This window comes from Scyliorhinus torazame, chromosome 8, assembly GCF_047496885.1.
Source record: "Scyliorhinus torazame isolate Kashiwa2021f chromosome 8, sScyTor2.1, whole genome shotgun sequence".
Classification (NCBI taxonomy): domain Eukaryota; kingdom Metazoa; phylum Chordata; class Chondrichthyes; order Carcharhiniformes; family Scyliorhinidae; genus Scyliorhinus; species Scyliorhinus torazame.
Window position 1 is genome coordinate 260,607,107 of NC_092714.1, and position 26,467 is coordinate 260,633,573.

Sequence of the window (26,467 nt, forward strand, 5' to 3'; positions counted from 1 at the left end):
ACACCACCTGCCCAGTGTCTCTACTCCAGTTATACACCACCTGCACAGTGTCTCTGCTCCAGTTATACACCACCTACCCCAGTGTCTCTGCTCCAGTTATACACCACCTGCCCAGTGTCTCTACTCCAGTTATACACCTCCTGCCCAGTGTCTCTTCTCCAGTTATACACCACCTACCCCAGTGTCTCTGCTCCAGTTATACACCACCTGCCCAGTGTCTCTACTCCAGTTATACACCACCTACCCCAGTGTCTCTACTCCAGTTATACACCACCTGCCCCAGTGTCTCTGCTCCAGTTATCCACCACCTGCCCAGTGTCTCTACTCCAGTTATACACCACCTACCCCAGTGTCTCTGCTCCAGTTATACACCACCGACCCCAGTGTCTCTGCTCCAGTTATACACCACCGACCCCAGTGTCTCTGCTCCAGTTATACACCACCGACCCCAGTGTCTCTGCTCCAGTTATACACCACCTACCCCAGTGTCTCTGCTCCAGTTATACACCACCGACCCCAGTGTCTCTGCTCCAGTTATACTCCACCTACCCCAGTGTCTCTGCTCCAGTTATACACCACCTGCCCAGTGTCTCTACTCCAGTTATACACCACCTGTCCAGTGTCACTACTCCAGTTATACACCACCTGCCCAGTGTCTCTACTCCAGTTATACACCACCTTCCCAGTGTCTCTGCTCCAGTTATACACCACCTGCCCCAGTGTCTCTACTCCAGTTATACACCACCTGCCCCAGTGTCTCTGCTCCAGCTATACGCTACCTGCCCCAGTGTCTCTGCTCCAGGTAAACACCACATGCCCAGTGTCTCTACTCCAGTTATACACCACCTACCCCAGTGTCTCTGCTCCAGTTATACACCACCTGCCCAGTGTCTCTGCTCCAGTTATACACTACCTACCCCAGTGTCTCTGCTCCAGTTATACACCACCTGCCCAGTGTCTCTACTCCAGTTATACACCACCTGCCCAGTGTCTCTACTCCAGTTATACACCACCTGCCCAGTGTCTCTGCTGCAGTTATACACCACCTACCCCAGTGTCTCTGCTCCAGTTATACACCACCTGCCCAGTGGCTCTACTCCAGTTATACACCACCTGCCCAGTGTCTCTGCTCTAGTTATACACCACATGCCCAGTGTCTCTACTCCACTTATACACCACCTGCCCCAGTGTCTCTGCTCCAGTTATACACCACCTGCCCAGTGTCTCTACTCCAGTTATACACCACCTACCCCAGTGTCTCTACTCCAGTTATACACCACCTGCCCCAGTGTCTCTGCTCCAGTTATCCACCACCTGCCCAGTGTCTCTACTCCAGTTATACACCACCTACCCCAGTGTCTCTGCTCCAGTTATACACCACCGACCCCAGTGTCTCTGCTCCAGTTATACACCACCGACCCCAGTGTCTCTGCTCCAGTTATACACCACCGACCCCAGTGTCTCTGCTCCAGTTATACACCACCTACCCCAGTGTCTCTGCTCCAGTTATACACCACCGACCCCAGTGTCTCTGCTCCAGTTATACTCCACCTACCCCAGTGTCTCTGCTCCAGTTATACACCACCTGCCCAGTGTCTCTACTCCAGTTATACACCACCTGTCCAGTGTCACTACTCCAGTTATACACCACCTGCCCAGTGTCTCTACTCCAGTTATACACCACCTTCCCAGTGTCTCTGCTCCAGTTATACACCACCTGCCCCAGTGTCTCTACTCCAGTTATACACCACCTGCCCCAGTGTCTCTGCTCCAGCTATACGCTACCTGCCCCAGTGTCTCTGCTCCAGGTAAACACCACATGCCCAGTGTCTCTACTCCAGTTATACACCACCTACCCCAGTGTCTCTGCTCCAGTTATACACCACCTGCCCAGTGTCTCTGCTCCAGTTATACACTACCTACCCCAGTGTCTCTGCTCCAGTTATACACCACCTGCCCAGTGTCTCTACTCCAGTTATACACCACCTGCCCAGTGTCTCTACTCCAGTTATACACCACCTGCCCAGTGTCTCTGCTGCAGTTATACACCACCTACCCCAGTGTCTCTGCTCCAGTTATACACCACCTGCCCAGTGGCTCTACTCCAGTTATACACCACCTGCCCAGTGTCTCTGCTCTAGTTATACACCACATGCCCAGTGTCTCTACTCCACTTATACACCACCTGCCCCAGTGTCTCTACTCCAGTTATACACCACCTGCCCCAGTGTCTCTACTCCAGTTATACACCACCTACCCCAGTGTCTCTGCTCCAGTTATACACCAAATACCCCAGTGTCTCTGGTCCTGTTATGCACCACCTGCCCAGTGTCTCTACTCCAGTTATACACCGCCTGCCCCAGTGTCTCTACTCCAGTTATACACCACCTGCCCAGTGTCTCTGCTCCAGTTATACACCACCTGCCCAGTGTCTCTACTCCAGTTATACATCACCCGCCCCAGTGTCTCTGCTCCAGTTATACACCACCTGCCCAGTGTCTCTACTCCAGTTATACACCACCTGCCCAGTGTCTCTGCTCCAGTTATACACCACCTACCCCATTGTCTCTACTCCAGTTATACACCACCTGCCCAGTGTCTCTGCTCCAGTTATACACCACCTGCCCAGTGTCTCTGCTCCAGTTATACACCACCTACCCCAGTGTCTCTGCTCCAGTTATACACCACCCGCCCCAGTGTCTCTGCTCCAGTTATACACCACCTGCCCCAGTGTCTCTGCTCCAGTTATACACCACCTGCCCAGTGTCTCTACTCCAGTTATACACCACCTGCCCAGTGTCTCTGCTCCAGTTATACACCACCTGCCCCAGTGTCTCTGCTCCAGTTATACACCACCTACCCCAGTGTCTCTGCTCCAGTTATACACCACCTACCCCAGTGTCTCTACTCCAGTTATACACCACCTGCCCCAGTGTCTCTGCTCCAGTTATACACCACCTACCCAGTGTCTCTACTCCAGTTATACACCACCTACCCCAGTGTCTCTGCTCCAGTTATACACCACCTGCCCCAGTGTCTCTGCTCCAGTTATACACCACCTGCCCCAGTGTCTCTGCTCCAGTTATACACCACCTGCCCAGTGTCTCTGCTCCAGTTATACACCACCTGCCCAGTGTCTCTACTCCAGTTATACACCACCTGCCCAGTGTCTCTACTCCAGTTATACACCACCCGCCCCAGCGTAGAAGATGATCGCTGCTCCTGCTCTCGCCCTAAGCGAATTTGTGTCCACTGCGGGAACCAGCAGCACGTTCCAGAAACCATCATTCACTGAGAAATGAACCACCTCCCGGCATCGAACATTGTTCTGAAAATATTGCACGTTGATTCATAAAGTACCTGGAGCTCCTTCAAGACATCCCAGAGCATTTTCTGAAGAGTGAGATGGTTTTGAATTGTAGCCGCTGTTGAAAATGTCGAAACATTGGGAGGACTTTGTGGAGGTGATGGGGATCTCGCCCACCGGCTGGCGAACGAACGAGAGCCTGCATCACCTCTCTGAGGGAAGGTGCCCACATCTTGTGCCGCTCAGACACTTGGCAGACCAGCGGCGTGCCTTCCCAGGGATCAAAGACTGGGAGCGGAAGTCCCACCTGCTGAGAGTTGCCAACCAATTTGAGGCCAGAATCTCCATTAAACAGCAACAAAACCAGAGAGGTGGTGGCTGCTGCTGGTACAACACTCGTGTGAGGCCGAAAGTTGTTGCTGGATCCCAGGCTGCAGGTGAGTGATGGGGGCTGAGGAGAGTTGAGCGGTGGGTGGGATGCAAGCAGCAAGGGCAAGGGGTGGCTCTCAACAGATCTGACCCCCTCCCCTTTTTGAAATGGGACCCCACTCAGAGCCCGCAAGATGCCCTGCATTGTTTCGCTTGTCATGCACCCCACATGGCGAGCCCCAGTCCACTGCTGGGTTAACGCTGCAGGTCGCACGATAAGGTCCTTGAGGGGACATTCCTGCTGCAGATTTAATCGAGCTGGAGGTGGGAAGGAGCCGAGTCTCCACACACCGTCCTCCTCCAGTCTGATTAAATGTCGCCCTGCCACCAAATCCGCCAAGGCGGGGGGGGGGGGGGGGGCACATGTTTCTGAGTATAGCAGCCAATGTGAGCACGATAAACTCCCACAATCAACAATGTGACAATAAGCGGAGAATCTGCTTTAACGATGTTGATTTGTTTGGGCTTAATATTGACCAAGCCAGCAAGGATAATTCCACTGCCCCTCCTCCATATAATGGGAGGTTTACATGCACTGGAGAGCACAGACAGGCAGGGCCTTGGTTTAGCACCTCGTCTGAAAGACAGCACTTCTGACAGTGCAGCACTCCTGGGGCCTCAACCTAGGTATCGCCCTCAAGTCTCCGGACTGGGCTCACATTCTCCTCATTCACAGGCACAAGTGTTAGCCACAATTGACGGTGGCACGGCGGTTAGCACTGCTGCCTCACAGCGTCAGGGACCCGGGTTCGATCCTGACCTCGGGTGACTGTGTGTGGAGTTTGCACATTCTCCCCGTGTCTGCGTGGGTTTCCTCCCACAACCCAAAGATGTGCAGGGTAGGTGGATAGGCCTCTCTATTTTTTTTAATTTTGAGTACCCAATTGGTTTTTTTTCCAATTAAGGGGCAATTTAGCGTGGCCAATCCACCTAGCCTGCACATCTTTGGGTTGTGGGGGTCAAACCCACGCAGACACGGGGAGAATGTGCAAACTCCACACGGACAGTGACCCGGGGCGGGTTTCGAACTGGGGTCCTCAGCGCCGCAGTCCCAGTGCTAACCACTGCGCCACATGCCGCCCTGGCCACTCTTTTGAGGTCCACCAACAAAACAGAAGAAAGGAAACAAACTTCGGGACAGTGCTCCTGTTGGGGGCACTGCCCGAACGCAACAAAGATCAACGAAAACTTAAAAACATCAAATAGGAGTGCAGTTAAAGGGGTCAATAAAGCACCCCAACCCCTGCGGTGCCCACCGGGCATGGAAGGCAGACGAGCCACGCTAAATTGCCAGTCTGTCGCCAGGGAGGTACAAGGTGGTTGGCCGAGTGGCCAGAGGCAGGGTGCTCTTTCGGTGGGTCGGTGCAGATGAGACGGGCCGAACGACCTCTTTCTGCACTGTTGACACTCCACGATGATACTGAGCTGACCCTGCGGTCGGGCAGAGCTTTAACTTTCAACCAGGGATTTATTCAAGAAACCGATTTAGTTGAAAATACGGCGCATTAAAATCAAAACAATTTTTTGGGGAGGGGGGAACAATTTTGATAGTTTCCGATTATTTTTCCGTAAGAGGCTGAGAGCCAGACTTTTTGTTTTTCGAATGGAAACTTTGGGGGAATGTGTGGATCGTACGTGCGGTGTGTCATTGTGGTATGAGTTGGCCTGGAGGGAGTTTCTGCAACTTGCAGCAGCACTACCTTGTAAGGCCAGAGATGGGGCAGGCTCTGCACAGTCATTCAGCAGCCACCCTCCCACCCTCCCTCTGTCTGTGCAGCTGGCTGTGGGCCAAGTGTGGCTCTGCTGCCGGAAGGCTGAGCGAGGGAAACTGAGCCGCACCAACTGGCTTTTTAAAAGTGCCCCAGACTGGGGGAAGGAACACTCGCAGCCACACAGTGAGGAGATCCCAGAGAGAGGCACAAACACCCACCCACAGAGGAGCGAAGCGTCTACAATGTATCTCAAGGTGAGTGGGTGACAGTGAGCCGAGAATGTCCCAGTTTACACAGCTTATTATGTCTCTGAACTTCCACCACCCCATCCTCCCTCTGCAATGTGTGTGTTTTGCTCCTTTGAAAAATGAAATGAAAATCGCTTATTGTCACAAGTCGGCTTCAAATTAAGTTACTGGGGAAAGCCCCTAGTCGCCACATTCCGGCGCCTGTTCGGGGAGGCTGGTACGGGAATTGAACCGTGCTGCTGGCCTGCCTTGGTCTGCTTTAAAAGCCAACAATTTAGCCCAGTGCTAAACCAGCCCCTGACAAAGTTATCTTCATTTCTAAACAAGAAAATATTTTATTGAGGCATTTATATTATAAATTTCAACAAAATAAACAACCACACGGCAAACAAACAACAGAACCCAGCCACCATGGCTCACATCAACAACTCGCCAACCACAATTCCCCACCAACCCCCCCCCGATCTAACTCCCCAAATTAGCTTCATTTTAATGACCGCCTTCCACGTCTGTGTTGCTACCTTTGTGTCCTTTCTGAGGTGGTGTTTTATCTCTTGCGTTCGCCTCACGAGGTTAAAATAGGGAGATTTTTAAAAGCCAATACCCTTCCCAGGTTTACTCACGCCTTTTCAATGTCCCTTTGTTCAGCTGCCTTTCGGGAGAACCAATTTTTTTAGGTTTCCCTGGTTGCCATGACTACAGTCTCTCCAGCAAGCAGATCGAGCAGTGTTTTGGTTTGTTTAAGCGAGTTTCTTATGACCGCCAGTTTATTTGGGACACTCTGCCCCCCGCCCCCCCCCCCCCCCCCCCCATTTAAATTGGACACTGTTGCTTGTGGGTCAGGTGTGGTCGAGCTCTGGGGACAGCCTGTGGGCAGAGGGGTGGCCTCCCGTTAAGAGATTTAATCATAGAATTTACAGTGCAGAAGGAGGCCATTCAACCCATCAAGTCTGCACCGGCCCTTGCAAAGGGCCCCCTACTTAAGCCCAGGCCTCCACCCTATCCCCGTAACCCCACCTAACCTTTTTGGACGCTAAGTGGCAATTTAGCACGGCCAATCCACCTAACCTGCACATCTTTGGACTGTGCAACCGGAGGAAACCCACGCAGACAAGGGGAGAACATGCACACCCCACACAGACAGTCACCCGAGGCCGGATTTGAACCCGGATCCCTGGAGCTGTGAGGCAGCAGTGCTAACCACTGTGCTGCCGAATGAGATTCATCAAAGTACAGCACAGGAACAGGCCCTTCGGTCCTCCAAGCCTGTGCCGACCATGCTACCCGTCTAAACTAAAATCTTCTACACTTCTGGTGTCCGTATCCCTCTATTCCCATCCTATTCATGTATTTGTCAAGATGCCCCTTAAATATCACTATCGTCCCTGCTTCCACCACCTCCTCCAAGGGGGAGTGGGGGGGTGGCGGGCGGTTGAAATCCTACTGTGGCAAGTTTGTCAGATTTGATTCAGTTGGAATCTGTGGCTGTGAAAATGGGGAATCCCTCATCAAACCCAACTGGCCCAGAATGTCCCAGAGAGAGAAGGAGAGCTGCTATACACACTCCCAGACAACACTTAATGCCCTTCGAAGTAGCTGGCACTGACTTATCAAGGCAATGGGGATGGGTAAGAATAGCCTTGAAGTGCCATCCACTTTCCTGAGAAGGAATAAAACACACCTCATCATCCATTGAAGATAAGGGTTGTTTTCCTGTAACTCTCTGTGTCACTGTGTCCCCTCCTTGCTTTTGCTCCAATCATATCTATTTCTCTCCTTTCTGTAAGACATTCTTTCTCCTCTCCCGATAATAATGTCCAGATGATTACAGATTCCACTCCTGGACCGACTATCCATTGTGATACTGAGGAAGCTTTCAGAGCTGCCTCCTTTGGGTGTGATATCAAAACCATGTCTATTTGTTTAAATAAAAAAACAGAAAATGCTGGATAAACGTAACAGGTCTGGCAGCATCTGTGGAGAGAAACCAGAGTTAATGGGCTGGATTCTCCGATTTTGAGGCTATGTCCAGAGGAAGTGTCTGGTTTTACAATTTAAAAAATCGGTGGGTCCCCAGCACTGATCCTCCAACTGGTGAGGGGCGAGGAGCCACGCCACGTAAAACGCACGGTCTTCTCGATATAAACGCCCGGAGAATTGCCGGGTCCATGGTCGCGCATGCGCACGGCAGCGACCTGCAGCGCTACAGGCCGCCGCTATGCGCGTGCGCAGCCACGGACCAGGCAATGTTCCGGCCGTATCCGCAGGTAAAGCCGGAGGCTGCTGGCCCCCCACCAGACGGAGGATCGCTGCAGCTTTTGCGCCGTTTCGTCCGGCGTGCTCCCACGCTGCCGTCAGCGCTTAATCTCCAAATTGCAGAATCCTGGTCTTCTTCATGACCACTGGAGGACTGCGGTGAGCTCGGTTGGCTAGACAGCTGGTTCATGATGTGGCGCTACGCCAACAGTGTGGGTTCAATTCCCCTATCAGCTGAGGTTATTCATGAAGTCCCGCCTTCCCAACCTCACCCCTCGCCTGAGCTCAAACCAACGCCAGTCAGCTCGCCCTCAAAAAGGAGAAAACATACCCTCTGGTCCTCGGGGACTATGGAGACTTTCATTTCATTTTCAACGGACGAAACAAAGCAGCCAGTTTGCACACAGCAACCTGCCGCGAATTGATACCTGATAATAACCAGGTGATCTGTTTTTGATGTCGGTCGAGGGGTAAACGTTGACCAGGACAGTGGGGAGAACTCCCTTGCTGCTCTTTAAAATAACATTGTTCAATCATTTACATCAACATGAGAGAGCCTTAGTTTCATCCAAAAAACACAAATTGGCAGAAATATCTCCCGGCCAGAGAGCTTGGCATGGAAGTGCTTTTGTGTGCCTGGGCCGGGACAGATTTGATTTGATTTATTATTGTCACATGTATTGGTATGCAGTGAAAAGTATTGTTTCTTGCGTGCTGTACAAACAATGTATACCGTACATAGGGAAGGAAGGAGAGACTGCAGAATATAATGTTACAGTTATAGCAAGGTGTAGAGAAAAGATCAACTTAATACGAGGTCGGTCCATTCAAAAGTCTGATGGCAGTAGAGAAGAAGCTGTTCTTGAGTCGGTTGGTACGTGACCTCAAACTTTGGTATCTTTTCCCCTGATGGGAGAAGGTGGAAGAGAGTCTGTCCGGGGTGCGTGGGGTCCTTAATTATGCTGGCTGCCTTTCCGAGGCAGCGGGAATTGTAGACAGAGTCGATGGATGGGAGGCTGGTTTGCGTGATGGACTGGGCAACATTCACAACCTTTTGTAGTTTCCTGCAGTCTTGGGCAGAGCAGGCTCCATACCAAGCTGTGATACAACCAGAAAGAATGCTTTCTATGGTGCATCTGTAGAAGTTGGTGAGAGGCGTAGGTGACATGCCAAATTTCCTTAGTCTTCTGAGAAAGTAGAGTCGTTGGTGGGCTTTCTTAACTATAGTGTCGGGGACCAGGACAGGTTGTTGGTGATCTGGACACCTAAAAACCTGAAGCTCTCGACCCCTTTCTACTTCGTTCCCATTGATGTAGACAGGGGCATGTTCTCCACTACGCTTCCTGAAGTCGATGACAATCGCCTTCATTTTGTTGACATTGAGGGAGAGATTATTATTGTCGCACCAGTTCACCAGATTCTCTATCTCATTCCTGTACTCTGTCTCGACATTGTTTGAAATCTGACCCACTATTGTGGTGTCAACAGCAAATTTGAAGATCGAGTTGGAGGGGAATCTGGCCACACAGTCATAGGTGTATAAGGAGTATAGTAGGGGGCTGAGGACACAGCCTTGTGGGGCACCGGTGTTGAAGATGATCGTGGAGGAGGTGTTGCCTATCCTCACTGATTGTGGCCTGTGGGTTAGAAAGTTCAGGATCCAGTCGCAGAGGGAGGATCATTTTGAGAAGCTTGGAGTTGACTGGGACCTCGCGTGTTGGGAAAGTATATAGGTAGCCAAGATAAGGGAGTGGAGCATTTTGGGGGGTGATGGATTTTGGGTGGAACATTGAGCACTTTGGTAGACATTCACCATTTAAAAAAATACATTTAGAGTACCCAATTCATTTTTTCCAGTTAAGGGGCAATGCAGCGTGGCCAATCCACCTAGCTTGCACATCTTTGGGTTGTGGGGGCGAAACCCACGCAAACACGGGGAGAATGTGCAAACTCCACACGGACAGTGACCCAGAGCCGGGATCGAACCTGGGACCTCGCCGCTGTGAGGCAGCAATGCTAACCACTGCGCCACTGTGCTGCCCTGGCATTTACTATTTTAATTCATTTACATTTAATGGTTACCCATGGACCAATAAGATACTTGGAAATAAGCGAGGGCGATTTATTATTGTCAGCGGATTTGCTGATCGTTGGATGACAATCCTATTTTATAATATCCTGTGACAGAGCAAGATTCTCTTAAGAACCACAGGACTAAAATGTACCATGACCACTTCCTCACTGTGGCTGAAATAACCATGTAAAGGAGGTAGTTGGGGAATGGATCACCTGGTTATTATGGCCTTCTGAATGATTGATTGGGAAATCCCTCTTCCACCCTGAAACTGGAGTTTTCATTTTCCCTTAAAGTAACCTGGGTTTTTAAAATTCTTTGCCATTGGCTGGCCAGAGGCCCCATCTCTTGACTGAAGCATTTATCGGAGGCCCTGTTTGCCCTTTCAGGTGGACATGACACTGTTTGAGTCAGAGGGGAGGCAGGCACCCTGGCCAGCACTAAACTCTCAACCAACACCAGTAAAACCAGAGTGTTCTGTCAAGAATCCCACTGCATGTTTGTAGGACTTTGCTATGTGCAGATATGCTACCACCTTTCCCTACATCATAAACTAATTTCCTGTAAAACCTCTTGAGATATCCTGAGGCCTACAGAAGCACCCTCTCCAATGCCTTCACATCCTTGAAAGTGCGGCGCCCAGAACTGGGCTCCATCTCGAGCTGAGGGAGAACCAGCGTCCTATAGACGTAGAACGTAGCCCCTTTGCTCTTGTTCCCTGTGACCTTTGTTAATAAAAGCACAAAGGCTTTATGAATGCACTCTCAACATGTCCTGCCACCTTCAATGACTTAGGCGCACATGCACCCAGCTCTCTGCTCCTGTGCCCGCTTCAGAATTGTACTCTTTATTTATATTGTCTGTCCATGTTCTTCATACCAAAATGAATCACTTCATATTTCAGTGCATTGAACTACATCTGCCACCTGTTCACCCATTCTACCAACTTGTTTATGGCCTTTTGAAGTTCCACGCTATCCTCCTCACAGCTCACAATGCTTCTGAGTTTCGTACCATCTGCAAATTCATGCCGTGTACACCTAGATCCATGCCATGAAGTGCAGCCAGAGGGGCAGCACGGTGGTGCACTGGTTAGCACTGCAGCCTCACGACGCTGAGGTCCCAGGTTCGATCCCGGCTCTGGGTCACTGTCCGTGTGGAGTTTGCACATTCTCCCCGTGTTTGCGTGGGTTTCGCCCCCACAACCCAAAAATGTGTAAGCTAGGTGGATTGGCCACGCTAAATTGCCCCTTAATGGGGCAGCACGGTGGCGCAGTGGGTTAGCCCTGCAGCCTCACGGCGCCGAGGTCCCAGTTTCGATCCCAGCTCTGGGTCACTGTCCGTGTGGAGTTTGCACATTCTCCCCGTGTCTGCGTGGGTTTCGCCCCCACAACCCAAAGATGTGCAGAGTAGGTGGATTGGCCTCGCTACATTGACCCTTAATTGGAAAATTGTGTACTCTAAATTTATTTTAAAAAATGAACTGCAGCCAGCAAGTCAGGAAATTTCTAGACTTGAGCTGCCTACCTTGGCAGCCAAAACCCAGCCCACAGAATCAGTATTGCACAGAAGGAGGCCGATTATTCTATCAAATCCATGCCGGCTCTCTGTTAAGCAATCCAGTCAGTCCCATTCCCCTGCTGTATCCCCATAGTCCTGCAAATTTATTTCCCTCAAGTGCCCATTCAACTTCCTTTTGAAGTCATTCATTGTCTCTGCTTCCTTGACCGTTGAGGATGTTGAGTTCGAGGTCATTACCACTTGCTACATAAAACAGGCGGCGGAGTGTGGCGACTAGGGGATTTTCACAGTAACTTCTTTGCAGTGTTAATATGAGCCTACTTGTGACACTAAATAGAGATTATTATTATTAAACGTGTTCTTTCTCAAATTCCCCCAGTAACTCTTGCCCCAAACCTTAATTCTTTGTTCCCTAGTCTATGTGCCATTAACCAATAGGGGCAGCATTCATTGTGCACCCCTACCTAAACCAGTCATAATATTGTTTAGAAGATGGAGGCATCATATTGGCAGAGTTAGGGAGTGGCAGCGATATTTCCCATCTCTCGATTTGGGCAAAAACACCAGTTAGCATAACCTACATCTTATTCAACTCTTATTCAACTCTGACCTCGTACAACCTGTCTGGGACAATTTAAAAAAATAATCTTTATTGTCACAAGTAGGCTTACATTAACACTGCAATGAAGTTGCCGTGAAATGCCCCTAGTCGCCACTTTCTGGTGCCTGTTCAGGTACACAGAGGGAGAATTCAGAATGTCCAAATTACCTAACAGCACGTCTTTCAGGACTTGTGGGAGGAAACCGGAGCGCCCGGAGGAAACCCGCGCAGGCACGGGGAGAACGTGCAGACTCCGCACAGACTGTGACCAAAGCCGGGAATTGAACCTAGGACCCTGGCACTGTGAAGCAACAGTGCTAACCACCGTGCAACCGTGCTGCCCACTCCTGGGCAAGTTTGCGCACCTGTTTTTCATATTTAATCGCTAAAAAATGAATTGATGTAAATGCAAAACACAGCTACTGCCAATAACACTAAAAGGTTATAGGAAATACATGTTTCTTCTTGTTTAGTTTCAACATGACGGCAAGTTCAATTTAACGAGCAATGGTAGAGCAATTTATTAGTTTCACAGACTGCAATGATTTTTCTTTTTACATGTTTTAACCATTTGTTTGTTTTTTATTCATTCATGGGATGTGGTCCTCGCAGGCTAGGCCAGCATTTATTGACCATCCCTAATTGCCTCTTAAGAAGATGGTGGTGAGCCATCTTTTTTGAACCGCTGCAGGCCATGTGTTGTAGGTACACCCGCTGTGCTGTTAGGGAGGGAGTTCCAGGTCATTGAGCAAACGAACGTGAAGGAACAGCGACATATGTCCAAGTCGGGGTGATGAGTGATTTGGAGGGGAACCTCCAGATGGTGGGGTTCTCATGTATCTGCTGCTAGCCTCGTCCTTCTAGATGGTAGTGGTCATGGATTTGGAAGGTGCTGCCTAAGGAGCCTTGGTGAGTTTCTGCTGTACATCTTGTAGATGGTACACACTGATGCCACTGTGCGTCGGTGGCAGAGGGAGTGAATGTGTGAGGTAGCAGTTAAGGCAGCTGCCTTGCCCTGAATGGTGTCAAGCTTCTCGAGTGTTGTTGTAGTCGATTGTATGCCAGTGTTACAGCACAGGTAAAGGAAAGTAATCATTTCCCTTTAAGAAATGATTTACTGGGGCTGATTGTATTCTTGGTCCCCTCTCTGGGACAAGGTATGGTGGCCTAGTGGTTGTGGTCTTGCACTAGTCAGTACACCAGTTGAGTTCAAATGCCACCATAACCCATTGCGAGTCTGATTATTTGTGGGTAAATATTTGGATGAAAATGACAATGAAAGCTGCTGGGTTCTTGCAAATGAAACCCCAACTGTTCACAAATGTTGTTCACAGTTGAAAACCATCGACTTGGCTTGGCTTGTACATGACCCAAGTCCCAGATGTTTGAGGTTGACTCTTAATGCCCCTCAGGGCAACTTGGGATTGTCAAAATTGGTCATGTGCCACGTCCCAGGAACAAAATGTTTTATTTTTAAAAAATAGACTGCAGGCACAATCCTGACGGACCTGAATTACTTGTCCTGAATCATCATCAACATGGACCAGATGAGCCACACCTGGGGAGGGCCCAGACTGTTGTGAGGCAGCAGTGCTAATCACTGTGCTACTGTGCCGCCCCTCTGCCAGATGTTGATGATGGCTTTGTCTATCCCAACTATATTAATTCTACAGTGTGAAGCTATTTGGCAACCATGCTTTCAATCACTTGTATCCCGTTCTCTAGAATTCTTGTTCCAAATCCCAGTGTCCATCCACCTCTTCCATCAGGACTATTACAGATTGAATCTACCTTCAATCCCAGCTATAATGATGCTGATTGCTGCTACCTCTGGGAATGATAAAGTGATTGAGGTTCTATCAATCTCTCAGCTGGATGTGAACAATCCAATGGTACTATTGGAAGGGAGAGAGCTCTTGGTGCCCCGGTCAATATTTAGCCATGACTATTTAGCCACGAACACCGAATAATGCAGTGCAGAAGAGGCCCTTCAGCCCATCGAGTCTGCACCTACGCATGAAAAGCACCTGATCTGCCTACCTAATCCCATTTGCCAGCATTTGGCCCATAGCCTTGAATGTTATGACATGCAAAGTGCTCATCCAGGTACTTTTAAAGGATCTGGTTTGCGATGCAGAACAAGGCCAGCAGCGCGGGTTCAACTCCCGCACCAGCTTACCCGAACAGGCGGCGGAATATGGCGACTAGGGGCCTTTCACTTCATACTTGTGACAATAAAAGGTTATTATTATGTGAGGCAACCCGCCTCTCCCACCCTCCCAGGCAGTGCATTCCAGACCATCACCACCCTCTGGGTAAAAAGGTTTTTCCTCAAATCCCCCCCAAACCTCCTGCCCCTCACCTTGAACATGTGTCCCCTCGTAACTGACCTGTAACTAAGGGGAAGCTGCTCTCTGTCCATGCCCCTCATAATCTTGTACATCTCGATCAGGTCGCCCACCCCTCAGTCTTCTCTGCTCCAGCGAAAACAATCCAAGCCTATCCAACCTCTCTTCATAACTTAAATGTTCCATCCCAGGCTGGATCTCCTCTGCAAACCCTCCAGTGCAATCACATCCTTCCTATAATGTGGCGACCAGAATTGCACACGGTACTCCAGCTGTGGCCTCACAAAAGTTCTATACAACTCCAACATGACCTCCCTGCTCTTGTAACCTATGCCTCGTTTGATAAAGGCAAGTGTCCCATATACCTTTTTCAGCACTCTAATAACCTGCCCTTCTGCCTTCGGAGATCTATGGACAAATACTCTAAGGTCTCTTTGTTGCTCGGAACTTCGCAGTGTCAGGCCATTCAATGAATACTTCCTTGTCAAATTACTCCTTCCAAAGTGTATCACCTCACACTTCTCGGGGTTTTGCCCTTTTGACCATCCCGTCAAAACTTCCTGTAATCCAAGTTTGTGGGATCTGTGTTACAACACTGTCTGTGACTGTGTCTGCAGTACAAAATTGGCTGAAAAGTGCTTTGTTACTCCCCGAGGTCATGGAAAGAACTTGTAAAATAGTACTTTTCTTGAAGAACTCGCTCCTAGGCTGTCAAACATGTTGAACTTGCATTCTATTGATCTGTAGCATAGCACGTGATAGTGCCGGCAGGCTGAGAAACTATGCTATTCTTTGCCTTCAGGTCTGGGGTCCATAATGATGAGAGTGAGGCATGAGGGAGTATTTCCAGGCTCCCACTCTCAATTTTCGAATCTGACGTTTTAGTGAAGGCATATCTCGATAAGTTAGCTCGATTAGCATTACTAGATCCTGGCCCTGGCCCCGGGTCACTCTCCGTGCGGAGTTTGCACATTCTCCCCATGTCTGCGTGGGTCTCATCCCCACAGCAGTTTTTAAATCAACATGTGGCTGACGGCAATAAGGTGGGAGACCAGTTAATTTGGGTTTTTATTCGTATAACTGGTAGAGGGAGGAATGTTGGCCAGTTCACGGAACAACCTCTTTGATTAGGGTAGCGCGGCAGTAGCTTGATCAGTGAAGGAACTATAACAGTTATGTGAAGCCAAAAGAGTAGAAAGGACAAAAATGTCAAGAAGGAGCTGAACCAACGAAGGTGAAAAGTGTTGCGTTAGTAACCTGGAATACCCAGAGGGAGAATTCAAAGAAAGCGGGATTTTCATTGCCCCACTTAAACAAAGGGAGAAGATTGAGGACTAATTGATTTGGCCATTCCACTGGGAGAGAACTGAAGGTTGTGATCAATGACAGCATGTGATCTGAAGAACATTAGCTAAAGAGTGGAGATAGTTGAATGATGAAGGAACAAATCAGTGCGAACACAGTCTGGGAGGACACCCGAGGTAGTGGCCTGGGGGATTGAACATTGTTCTGACTCACGTTTGTTCTTAGAATCAAATATTTTACAGAACACAACCATTCTGAACTATAATCTGTGAAATTGGCTATGATAAATCTTCAGATGTTAAATACACACGCCAGATCACAGAAGGTTGGCGAAGAATTTCCCATGGATTCAACATCTTGGATGTTTTTAATGTGGTTATTCACCTTCTTCTTAGTTGGGCCTGATCTGTGGCTCGTCAAGTTGTGCAAGATCTGAAGGCAGAATGGGCTTGTTGCTGTTTTTTTTAAATGCATTCAATGTATTCCTGTTGGATTTGTGTTCCTCTCAAATCTTAGTTACGTATCGGTAATACGGCAGGCCATAAATGAGTTTATTTTCCATTTTACTGTCCCCTCCTGCCCCTCCCCACCAGGTGGAATGGGTTGCATGTCTCCTTTTGCTCTTGAAAGTTGACCCATCCAATGGAGCCAAGAAACGATGCGCTGAACCCTCCGACAAGGCGCTGTCAAAGGAATTGAACTATTGGGTGCCCGTCTCGGCACTGACCAGCGCAACGCATCTAAAACCCGGGAGAGCGTTCAACGCATCTCGCATGCACACGTCACAAATTGGGGAAAGGAGCACTTCCCCCTGGTCTTACAGGTAATTATAAAACCAGCATCGGTTTGTAAAGCTCGCCTCAACCTTTGTACTTGATACAAACTATTTATTGCTTCTTCCTTTTTAGCGAAACTGTTGGAATTGGTAGAGTTTTTCAAATTATTCATTCACATGATGTGGGCAACATTGGCCTTTAATGACCATCTCTAACTGCCCTTTTAGGAGGGGTTGGTGAATGGCCTTCTTGAGAACCCAGTGCCTTGTCCATCCAGAGAGCGGTTAAGAGTCAACCTCATTGCAGTGGGTCTGGGGTCCTATATAGGCCAGGCCGGAGTACGAATGTTAGATTTCCTCAACCTGACAGGGCAGCACGGTGGCACAGTGGTTAGCACTGGGACTACGGTGCTGAGGACCTGGGTTCGAATCCCGGCCCTGGGTCACTGTTCGTGTGGAGTTTGCACATTCTCCCCGTGTCTGCGTGGGTTTCACCCCCACAACCCAAAAGATAAATAATTGGGTGCTCTAAATTTATTTTTAAAAAAAGATTTCCTCAACCTAAAGAAAATTGTCTAACCCGCCAGGTTTCTCATAACACCACAGCCATTACTGAGAATCATCCTTATTGATAACTTAGTACTTTGGTTAATAATATAAATTTGTCAGCTGCCAGGGTGAGATTTGAGCTCCGACCTCTGGATTTCTCGCCCAGTAATACAACCACAATGCTACCATTCTTCATATGACAGTATGGAATCAGAAAGATCCTCAGGCTAACCCCTGCCCTGTGCTGAATCAGCTGGTATCAGTGGTTGGCCTTTTGGAAGGAGGGTACAGTTGGCCTCAGTGCCCTTTTGGTCACCATCCAGAGATCCCTTTCTACAAAAAATACTCCAATGTGGCGTGAGGAGAGGCCAAGGGACTGAGCAGGTTTACTGAGCTGAAGGGCAGCACGGTGGTGCAGTGGTTAGCACTGCTGCCTTGTAGCGCTGAGAACCCGGGTTCGATCCCGGCCCCGGATCACTGTCCGTGTGGATTTAGAACATAGAACAGTACAGCACAGAACAGGCCCTTCGGCCCTCGATGTTGTGCCGAGCAATGTCCGAAACCAAGATCAAGCTATCCCACTCCCTGTCGTTCTGGTGTGCTCCATGTGCCTATCCAATAACCGCTTGAAAATTCCTAAAGTGTCCGACTCCACTATCACAGCAGGCAGTCCATTCCACACCCTAACCACTCTCTACAACCTACCTCGGACATCCCTCCTATATCTCCCACACTGAATCTTATAGTTATGCCCCCTTGTAACAGTTACATCCACCGGTGGAAATAGTCTCTGAACGTCCACTCTATCTATCCCCCTCATTATCTTATAAACCTCTATTAAGGACTTCCGGTTGCGGCTATGCTGAGCTAAGTTGCACGTTCGGCAGCTCCCGCCAGAAACTGACTTTTGGGCTCTTTTGAGGGGCCCCAGCGGCATTTGTTCGACGGTTCCCAGTGCGGGAAGGTGACAGTACGATTTCCCCGGCACTGTATGGATTGGACCAGGAGTGGAGAGGTGAAAAAAGTAATTCTGGTGCAGCGAAAAGTGCGAGGGAGGAAAGCCAAGATGGCGGCGGGTGGATTGCACATTTTTCCTGTGTTGGCGTGGGTCTCACCCCCATAACCCAAAGATGTGGAGGGTAAGTGGATTGGCCACGCTAAATTGCCCCTTAATTGGAAAAAAAAGTATTTGGGTACTTTCAATTTTTAATGAAAAACAAGAAAGCATGTGGGAAGAAACAACTGCACACGGTTTGGAGAGAGGCAGTGGCGTCTAACTATAGGGCCGAACGGACTTCCCGCAACATTCTATGCTCCATTTATTAAAAAAAGATTGTCCCATACAGCGAGAGGGTGACGAGGAGTTTTTAAAAACCAGAATCCAATGGGTTGTTTATGATCTGGAACAGTGCGGCTGAAAGAACAGTGCAAACCGATTGGATTGAAATTCCTCCTTGAAAGGGAACATTTTGTCGGGCTACGAAGTGGGAGCAGGGGTGCGGAACTAATTGGGGAGTTCTTTTTTTAAAGAGCTAGCACAGGCAGGTTGGGCTGAATGGCCTCCCATGCTGGAAGATTCTGAGCATCTCGGAGTAACTTGCGAATAAGAGCTGTCTAGTCACGCACCACTTTGGATGCAATAACTGAGAGGGTGCTGGCAGGCAGTCCTGAATCTATCCGCGGAAGAGTCCTCCACTTTCAGTAGTGGAGGGCAAGCTTCCAGAATAACAGACCATTTACAGCGACACATCCTGCTACGACACAGATTGTTCACAGCTCCCTTTGTATAAAGGAGATGTCGTCTCGAATAGAGGAGGAGAGTGTATTTCAATAGGGGAAATTCTGAACTGGACTCTTTCATGTAATCGGTCTTGCAGTTGCTTGAGATCTTCCTCATCGCTAACCTTTCACCCCGCAACCAATGATTGAGGGACAGGATGAAAAGGTAGATAGAGTTTGGGGTAGTGGTGGCAAGGTGGGGTTGGAGGGAGCAATCATTTCAACAGCTCGGTCAAAGATATGCAAGTGACAATGGGAGGGAGTGAGAATCCCATTCTGAATGGATTCCAGTGTATGTACCCAATAGAAGTCACCCTTCAGAAGGAGCCCATCATGCAAAGCGATAGCATTGACGAGACTAATCCCCCTGCTCTCTCCGCACAACCTTTTGTCTATTATCTCACCTACTTTTCCTTTTTAGGATATTCAACGATCTCTATCTCTTTTTTAAAAATAAATTTAGAGTACCCAATTCATTTTTTCCAATTAAGGGGCAATCTTTGGGTTGTGGGGGCAAAACCCACGCCAACACGGGGAGAATGTGCAAACTCCACGCGGATAGTGACCCAGAGCCAGGATCGAACCTGGGACCTCGGCTCGGTGAGGCTGCAGTATTACCCACTGTGCCACCTTGCTGCCCCCAACGATCTCTATCTGAACCACACCCTGGTATATTTCGGGTTTCAATAACTCTCATTGGAAATAAATTTCTCCTCACCCCCTTTTTTATGACAATTTTAAATGGGTGATTGCCTCATCGTCGATTTTCCCCACCCACCCCGACTTGAAAAATATAGGGCTGGATTCTCCGTTTCTCAGGCTAAGTGTCGGCGACAACGGAGAATCCGTGGTGTTCCACCATGGGAAAATCGGCGTGAAACCCTCACCGGCACCGCGTGGAACGTGTGGAAAACGGCTGGAGAATTGCGGGGTCCCCGGCTGCACATGCTGAAAAGTTGCAACCGCGCCGCACCTACACCCGCACCGGTCGCGCTGGAAAACGCGGCCCAGTGCCCCGACCCCACATCCCATCTCCTGGCCACCCCCACCACACTCCCTCTTTCTCTCGCTCTCTCTCTCTTCCCCGCCCACCCCCCCAGCCCTAGCAGAAGGCCCCCGGCCAGCGGCACGGATCACGGCCGAGTGTGGCGACGGTGGTCACTGTCTGCGGCCAGCACGCCAGGTTCTCAACCGCTGGGACCACACGCGGCCCGTGCCGTTGGGAACTCGGCCCATCGGAGGCGGAGCAACGGTGTTGTGACTGTGCGATGACGCCGATTTGGAGGGGGGGTGGGGGGCGGAGAAGCGGCAACCGGCGCCTGCCCCGATTTCGGTGTCGGGAGCCATTCCCCGCCCGATCGCCGTTCTCGATTTCGACGTTGGACTACGGAGAATCCCGCCCATAATCTTGTTGCTCGTGACCCACGAATACTACCCATTATTCAAGTTGTGACACGGAACCTTTGGCAAGCAGGTTGAGGTGTTTCGTTCCACTTTTGTTACTATTTCTCCTGCCCAGCCTTGTTCCATGAAATGCAATGAGTCTGCAGGGGGGAGCTCAGATTGTGCAGTGTTTAGTCAACGCATTTCCTCACTCTCGTCTCTCTCTGTTGCCAAACCTCTTGACAAATTATACCACTGGCACCAGGGACAAAGCAGAAGGTGTGTATGTGTGTGAAGGCTTTCATTTTTGACTGCGTGTCAATGTCATTATTTGTTTCCACGGTCAAAAGAGGGCAGGGAGATCAATTTATGGGATGACGTTTCTTTGAGCTTTTCAAAGCTGTCTCAACTAGTTCATTGAGCTTCCCAAGGTGCTTAACGGCCAGTGGAATGTAGTCACTATTGTAAAGGAGAGAAAAAAAATCACGCCAGCCGGTTTGTGCTCAGCAAGACCTCACAAAGAGCAATACGAAACACGAGCAGCTAATCTGTTTTGGGAGTTGGTTGAGAGATAAATGTTAACCAGAAGACGCGGAGAGAAATTCACCTGTTCTTCCTTGCAATAGTGGCCCTGGGGTCTTTTAGACCCAGCTGAGAGGGCAGTTGGGAACTCGGTCTAAGACCTTGCCCGAAAGACAGCTCCTCTGATCGTGATCAGTATAGAAGTGTCGGGCAGCACGGTGGCGCAGTGGGTAGCATTGCCGCCTCACGGCAACGAGGTCCCAGGTTTGATCCCGGCTCTGGGTCACTGTCCGTGTGGAGTTTGCACATTCTCCCCGCGTTTGCGTGGGTGTCGCCCCCACAACCCAAAGATGCGCAGGGTAGGTGGATTGGCCACGCTAAATTGCCCCTTAATTGGAAAAAATTAATTGGGTACTCAAAATTTTTTTTTTTTAAATATAGAAGTGTTGACATGCTTTACTCGCTCAGATCCCTGGAGTGGGAGTTCAACCATCGATCTTCTGATTTTGGAGACATGAGTGCTACCACTTAGCCATAGCAGGAGGTCCAGGGTCAGCTACCGGTCTTTGTAATGATCGGCGCGTCTACATGCTGGCTGGACTTCCGCATGAAGAGATACCGTGGACTCGAGCACCAAACGGCCTCATTCCTGAACCATCAATGACCCTATGGCTCTTAAGAGAAAGTAAAACTGAGATTTAATGGAGCTGTTCACACTGTTTCCAATGGGAGGGGGAGCGGGAGGGTTGGGTAACCAGATGACTCTGATTTACGATAATTGGCAAAAGAACCAGAGGAGCGCAAATATTCGCACAGGGACTTGTGATCTGGTGCACGCTGCCTGAGAGGGTGAGGGAAGCACATTCAATAACTTTCAAAGGGTGAATTGGATAAATGGGGGAAACAATAGTAGGGATTATGGGGATCGATTAGGGAGTGTGGGCTTAAGAGGATGGAGCTGACGTATGCAACTCAGCAGTTGCACTCAGCAGTCCCAAACAACGGAAGCTGCATTGATTTATGGACTCCCAAGATGCCTACCTTATTTGGAGCCTTGTGGAGTCCATGGACCATGTGTATGTAAGTTGTTTTAAGATGCACTCCCTTTTCAGATTCTTGAAAAACATATTAGAACATAGAACATACAGTGCAGAAGGAGGCCATTCGGCCCATCGAGTCTGCACCGACCCACCTAAGCCCTCACTTCCACCCTATCCCCATAACCCAATAACCTGTCCTAAACTTTTTGGTCACTAAGGGGCAATTTATCATGGCCAATCCACCTAACCTGCATGTCTTTGGGATGTGGGAGGAAACCGGAGCACCCGGAGGAAACCCACGCAGCCGCGGGGAGGACATGCAGACTCCGCACAGACAGTGACCCAGCAGGGAATCGAACCTGGGACCCTGGCGCTGTGAAGCCGCAGTGCTATCCACTTGTGCTACCGTGCACAAGTTTTGTTTGCACTTCAGGCCCCACGCTCCTGATCTATGGGCATCTGGCGAGGAGAAGGGCGGGCAAGGAGGGGGACCTCATGGATCTGCTCCTGTTGGCCAAACTTGCCATTAACCGGTCCAGGCAGCGGGCAACCGAGGGGTCATCCAACCTGGCTGCCTCCCCCTCTTCCGTGGCTACGCTGGCGGGCTGAGTGTCCCTGGAGAGAGAGCATGCAGTGTCCACAGACACCATCAAGGCCTTCCATACCCGGTGGGCACCGCAGGGCCTGCAGTGCCAAATTGACCCTTTTAAAACATCAAACCAAAGTGTGATTAAGTTTAATTGGCTCTTTGTTTTTGTTTAAGGCAGTATCCCTTTAAGGGGCTGCCCCTTTTAATTTGCCCCTCAGTTTGTTAGTTTATTTGGTTCAGTCAATATAGTTGGAGCTGGCATATACACAATGCACTGAATGAGCTTTGCATAGAATAAGAGCATTATACGAATACATTTAGAGTGCGTGTGATGTGTCACGTGTTCGTGATGAAGTTGTAACGCTTGATTTAGTTCTGGTAGCAGGAAGGTGAGGACAAGAAACACAGCAGCTCGGCCCAGTCTGGTTTATCTGGAATTTCTGCTGTTACAACATTCAATGAAATGAAATGAAAATCGCTTATTGTCACAAGTAGGCTTCAATGAAGTTACTGTGAAAAGCCCCTAGTCGCCACATTCCAGCGCCTGTTCGGGGAGGCTGGTACAGGAATCGAACCGTGCTGCTGGCCTGCCTGGGTCTGTTTTAAAAGCCAGCGATTTAGCCCAGTGAGCTAAACCAGCTCGGTTGCCCAGTGCCGGTATCGGGTTTCCCGATTGGGCGGAGAATGGAACGTCTGCCGAAGAACGGGATCGGTGGCACCTTTGCGACATTCCGATCCCCTGACGGTGGCGGCAGCGAGCTACACGCCCTGCGCCCCTGCCACCATGCAAAACCGCGGTTTGCATGCATTTTAATATGATCCAAACCTCCACCCCTCGGTGATGCTCCAACCCTCTCAGCAGGGTCGATCGAAGGGTTCACCGACGTGGAAGCTGTTTATTGATTTCCTTAAGGAGGATTGAGGGGTTGGCAAAGGGCGAGGGGGGAAGGAGATTAAAATGGGGAAGGCAGAATGGGAGAAGGGGGCGGTATTGGGGGAGCAGGGTGGGGGGGGGGGGTGTTGGTTGTTTATAATGTTGTATGGCTCTTCCTCTGCTTTGGTTTGTTTAAATGAAAATGCCTTTAATAAAATATTTTTAAAATGAAAGGCCGACCAGACGGAGCCGGCAGATGCCATTCGGCCCCTCGGGCCCATTCTCCTCTTCATTTCTTCAACAGCTGACCTGTACCTCAACTTCATTTGCCTGTCTTCATCCTATCACACCATTTATTGTCAGTTTCAACCTGAAAGGCTTGTGGGCAGCCCGGCATCACAGCGGCTAACACTGTGGCTTCACAGCTCCAGGGTCCCAGGTTCGATTCCCCGCTGGGTCACTGGCTATGCGGAGTCTGTACGTTCTCCCCGTGTCTGCGTGGGTTTACTCCGGGTGCTCCGGTTTCCTCCTACAGTCCAAAGACGTGCAGGTTAGGTGGATTGGCCATGATAAATTGCTCTTGGTGTCCGAAAAGGTTGGATGGGGTTATTGGGTTACGGGGGTAGGGTGGGAGTGATGGCTTAAAGTGGGTCAGTGCAGACTAGATGGGCCGAATGTCCTCCTTCTGCACTGTATGTTCTAAATGGCCCAGCACCACATCTTTAATTTCACCCCTAATAATAATAATCTTTATTGTCACAAGTCGGCTTAGATTAACACTGCAATGAAGTTACTATGAAAAGCCCCTAGTCACCTTCCGGCGCCTGTTCGAGTACACAGAGGGAGAATTACCTAACAGCACGTCTTTCGGGACTTGTGGGAGGAAACCGGAGCACCCGGAGGAAACCCACGCAGACACGGGGAGAACGTGCAGTCTCCGCACAGACAGTGAGCCAAACCGGGAATCGAACCTTGGAGCCTGGTGCTGTGAAGCAACAGTGCTAACCAGTGTGCTACCGTAAATGGGCTAGCTCTAATCTTTTTTTTAAGTTAAGAGTACCCAATTCTTTTTTTTCCCCAATTAAGGGGCAATTTAGCATGGCCAATCCACCAACCCTGCCCATCTTTTGATTGTGGGGGTGAGACCCACGCAAACACGGGGAGAATGTGCAATCTCCACGCGGACAGTGATCCAGGGCTGGAATCAAATCCGGTTCCTCGGCGCCATGAGTGGGCTAGCTCTAATTTTTAAGGCTATGACCTTGAGGGTGGCACAGCAACACAGTGGTTAGCACTGTTGCTTCACAGCGCCAGGGTCCCAGGTTCGATTCCCAGTTTGGGTCACTGTCTGTGCGGAGTCTGCACGTTCTCCCCGTGTCTGCGTGTGTTTCCTCCGGGTGCTCCGGTTTCCTCCCACAAATTCCTAAAGACGTGCTGTTAGATAATTTGAACGTTGCGAATTTTCCCTCTGTGTACCCGAACAGACGCCGGAATCTGGCAACGAGGGGCTTTTCACAGTAACCTCATTGCCGTGTTAATTTTCACAGTAACTTCATTGCAGTGTTAATGTAAGCCCACTTGTGACATTTATAAAGATAATTATTCTCTTGAACCGGGGGCGGGATTCTCCGACCTCTCGCCAGGTCGGAGAATCGCCTGGGGGTGGCGTGAATCCCGTCTCCGCCCCCGCCGGCTGCCGAATTCCCCGGCGCCAGGGATTTGGCGGGGGCGGGAATTGCGCCGCGGGAAACCCCCCCCCCCCCCCGACGATTCTCCAGCCCGCGATGGGCCGAGTGGCTGCCCGTTTTCGTCCGGTCCCGCCGGCGTAAATTAGAGTAGGTACTTGCCGGCGGGACCTGGCTGCGCGGGCGGCCTCCGGGGTCCTCAGGGGGGGGGGATCTGGCCCCGGGCGGTGCCCCCAGATCCACGGGTGGGCCTGTGCCCTGGGGGCACTCTATTCATCTGCGTCGACCACCGTGGTCCTCCGCCATGGCCGACGCGGTGATGAACCCCCCCCCTGCGCATGCGCTGGGATGACGCCAGCACACGCTGGCGCTCCCGCGCATGCGCCAGCTTGTGCCGGCCGGCGGAGGCCCTACGGCGCCAGATGGCGCGGCGCCAAGCCCCTCCCCCGCCGGCCGGCGCGGCGCAAACCACCCCGGCACTGGCCTAGCCCCTGAAGGTGCGGAGGATTCCGCACCTTTGGGGCTCACGCCACACCTCGGCGCCCGCATTACCCGCCCTGCCGATTCCCGCAGAATCCCGCCCATAGTGTTCCCCACTTAAGGAAACACTTTCTCTGTATCTACCTGATCGTGGGCACGGGCATCGTGACCTCCTCCTGTCCTGCGTCTTTCTAGTCTATGATTTCAAAGACCGTATCCCTCGGCCTCCTTAAAGATATCAAATTGTCTACTTCATGTCCGGTGGGCATGTTTGGAGGTACGACCCGGCTTTGTCCTTACTCTTTGTTCCTTTTCACCTTGCAGAATAAATGAAGATGAGGCGCGATACCCCAGGAAGCTAATGGAAGCCTACTGTCTGCACAAGGGCTGCATCGGGCCTGATGGGCTTATCGATGATACTGTAATGAGCGTACCCTATCGCATGAACATTTTGGTTCTGAGGAGGACAACGAGGTGCAAACACAAGACCAATGTCTACAAACTGGCCGAGGAAGAAATCTCAGTGTTCTGTGTGTGTGTTATGTCCAAAGTAGCCAGGGCTTAATAGAAACAGCTGAGATCCCAGTGACGTGAATGTAGCAGTCATTGTAAGATTCATGGAAAAGTATTCTCCATGGCCAGTAATAAAAATGCAGAAGTTTTTGATTATCTCCTGAAATACAACTGTGTTTCTTACTCTCTCGCTAATGGGTTATCCAGCTCTAAGGTAACGCACCGTTTATGGGGGTGCGTCACCAAATATTTCGGGACAGCATTGGGTAGAGCTGAGGTGTTTGACTTGTTCTTTTCTGTCAGCGGATCACAATGGATACAACACTCGGGAAGGTGGAATGCAAGTAAAAATGTGGGAAAAGACAAGCTCCCTGGGTGGGGTGAAGGAAGGGATCTGATGCATCACCACATCAACAACAACTTGCATTTATATAGCACCTTTTAACATGGGAGAGGGGCTACGGAGACCGCTCGCTC

General features: G+C 50.2%; 1 protein-coding gene across 1 annotated transcript; it reads left to right on the plus strand.

The window, feature by feature from the left end:
* The first annotated feature begins 5,503 nt into the window (after window positions 1–5,503).
* LOC140428578 (interleukin-17A-like) lies at window positions 5,504–26,146 on the plus strand. Its single transcript, XM_072515210.1, has 3 exons — window positions 5,504–5,702; window positions 16,395–16,624; window positions 25,802–26,146. Exons 1-3 carry the CDS (start codon window positions 5,691–5,693, stop codon window positions 26,040–26,042), a joined length of 483 nt encoding a protein of 160 aa, XP_072371311.1. The 5' UTR covers window positions 5,504–5,690; the 3' UTR covers window positions 26,043–26,146.
* Window positions 26,147–26,467: the final 321 nt, after the last annotated feature.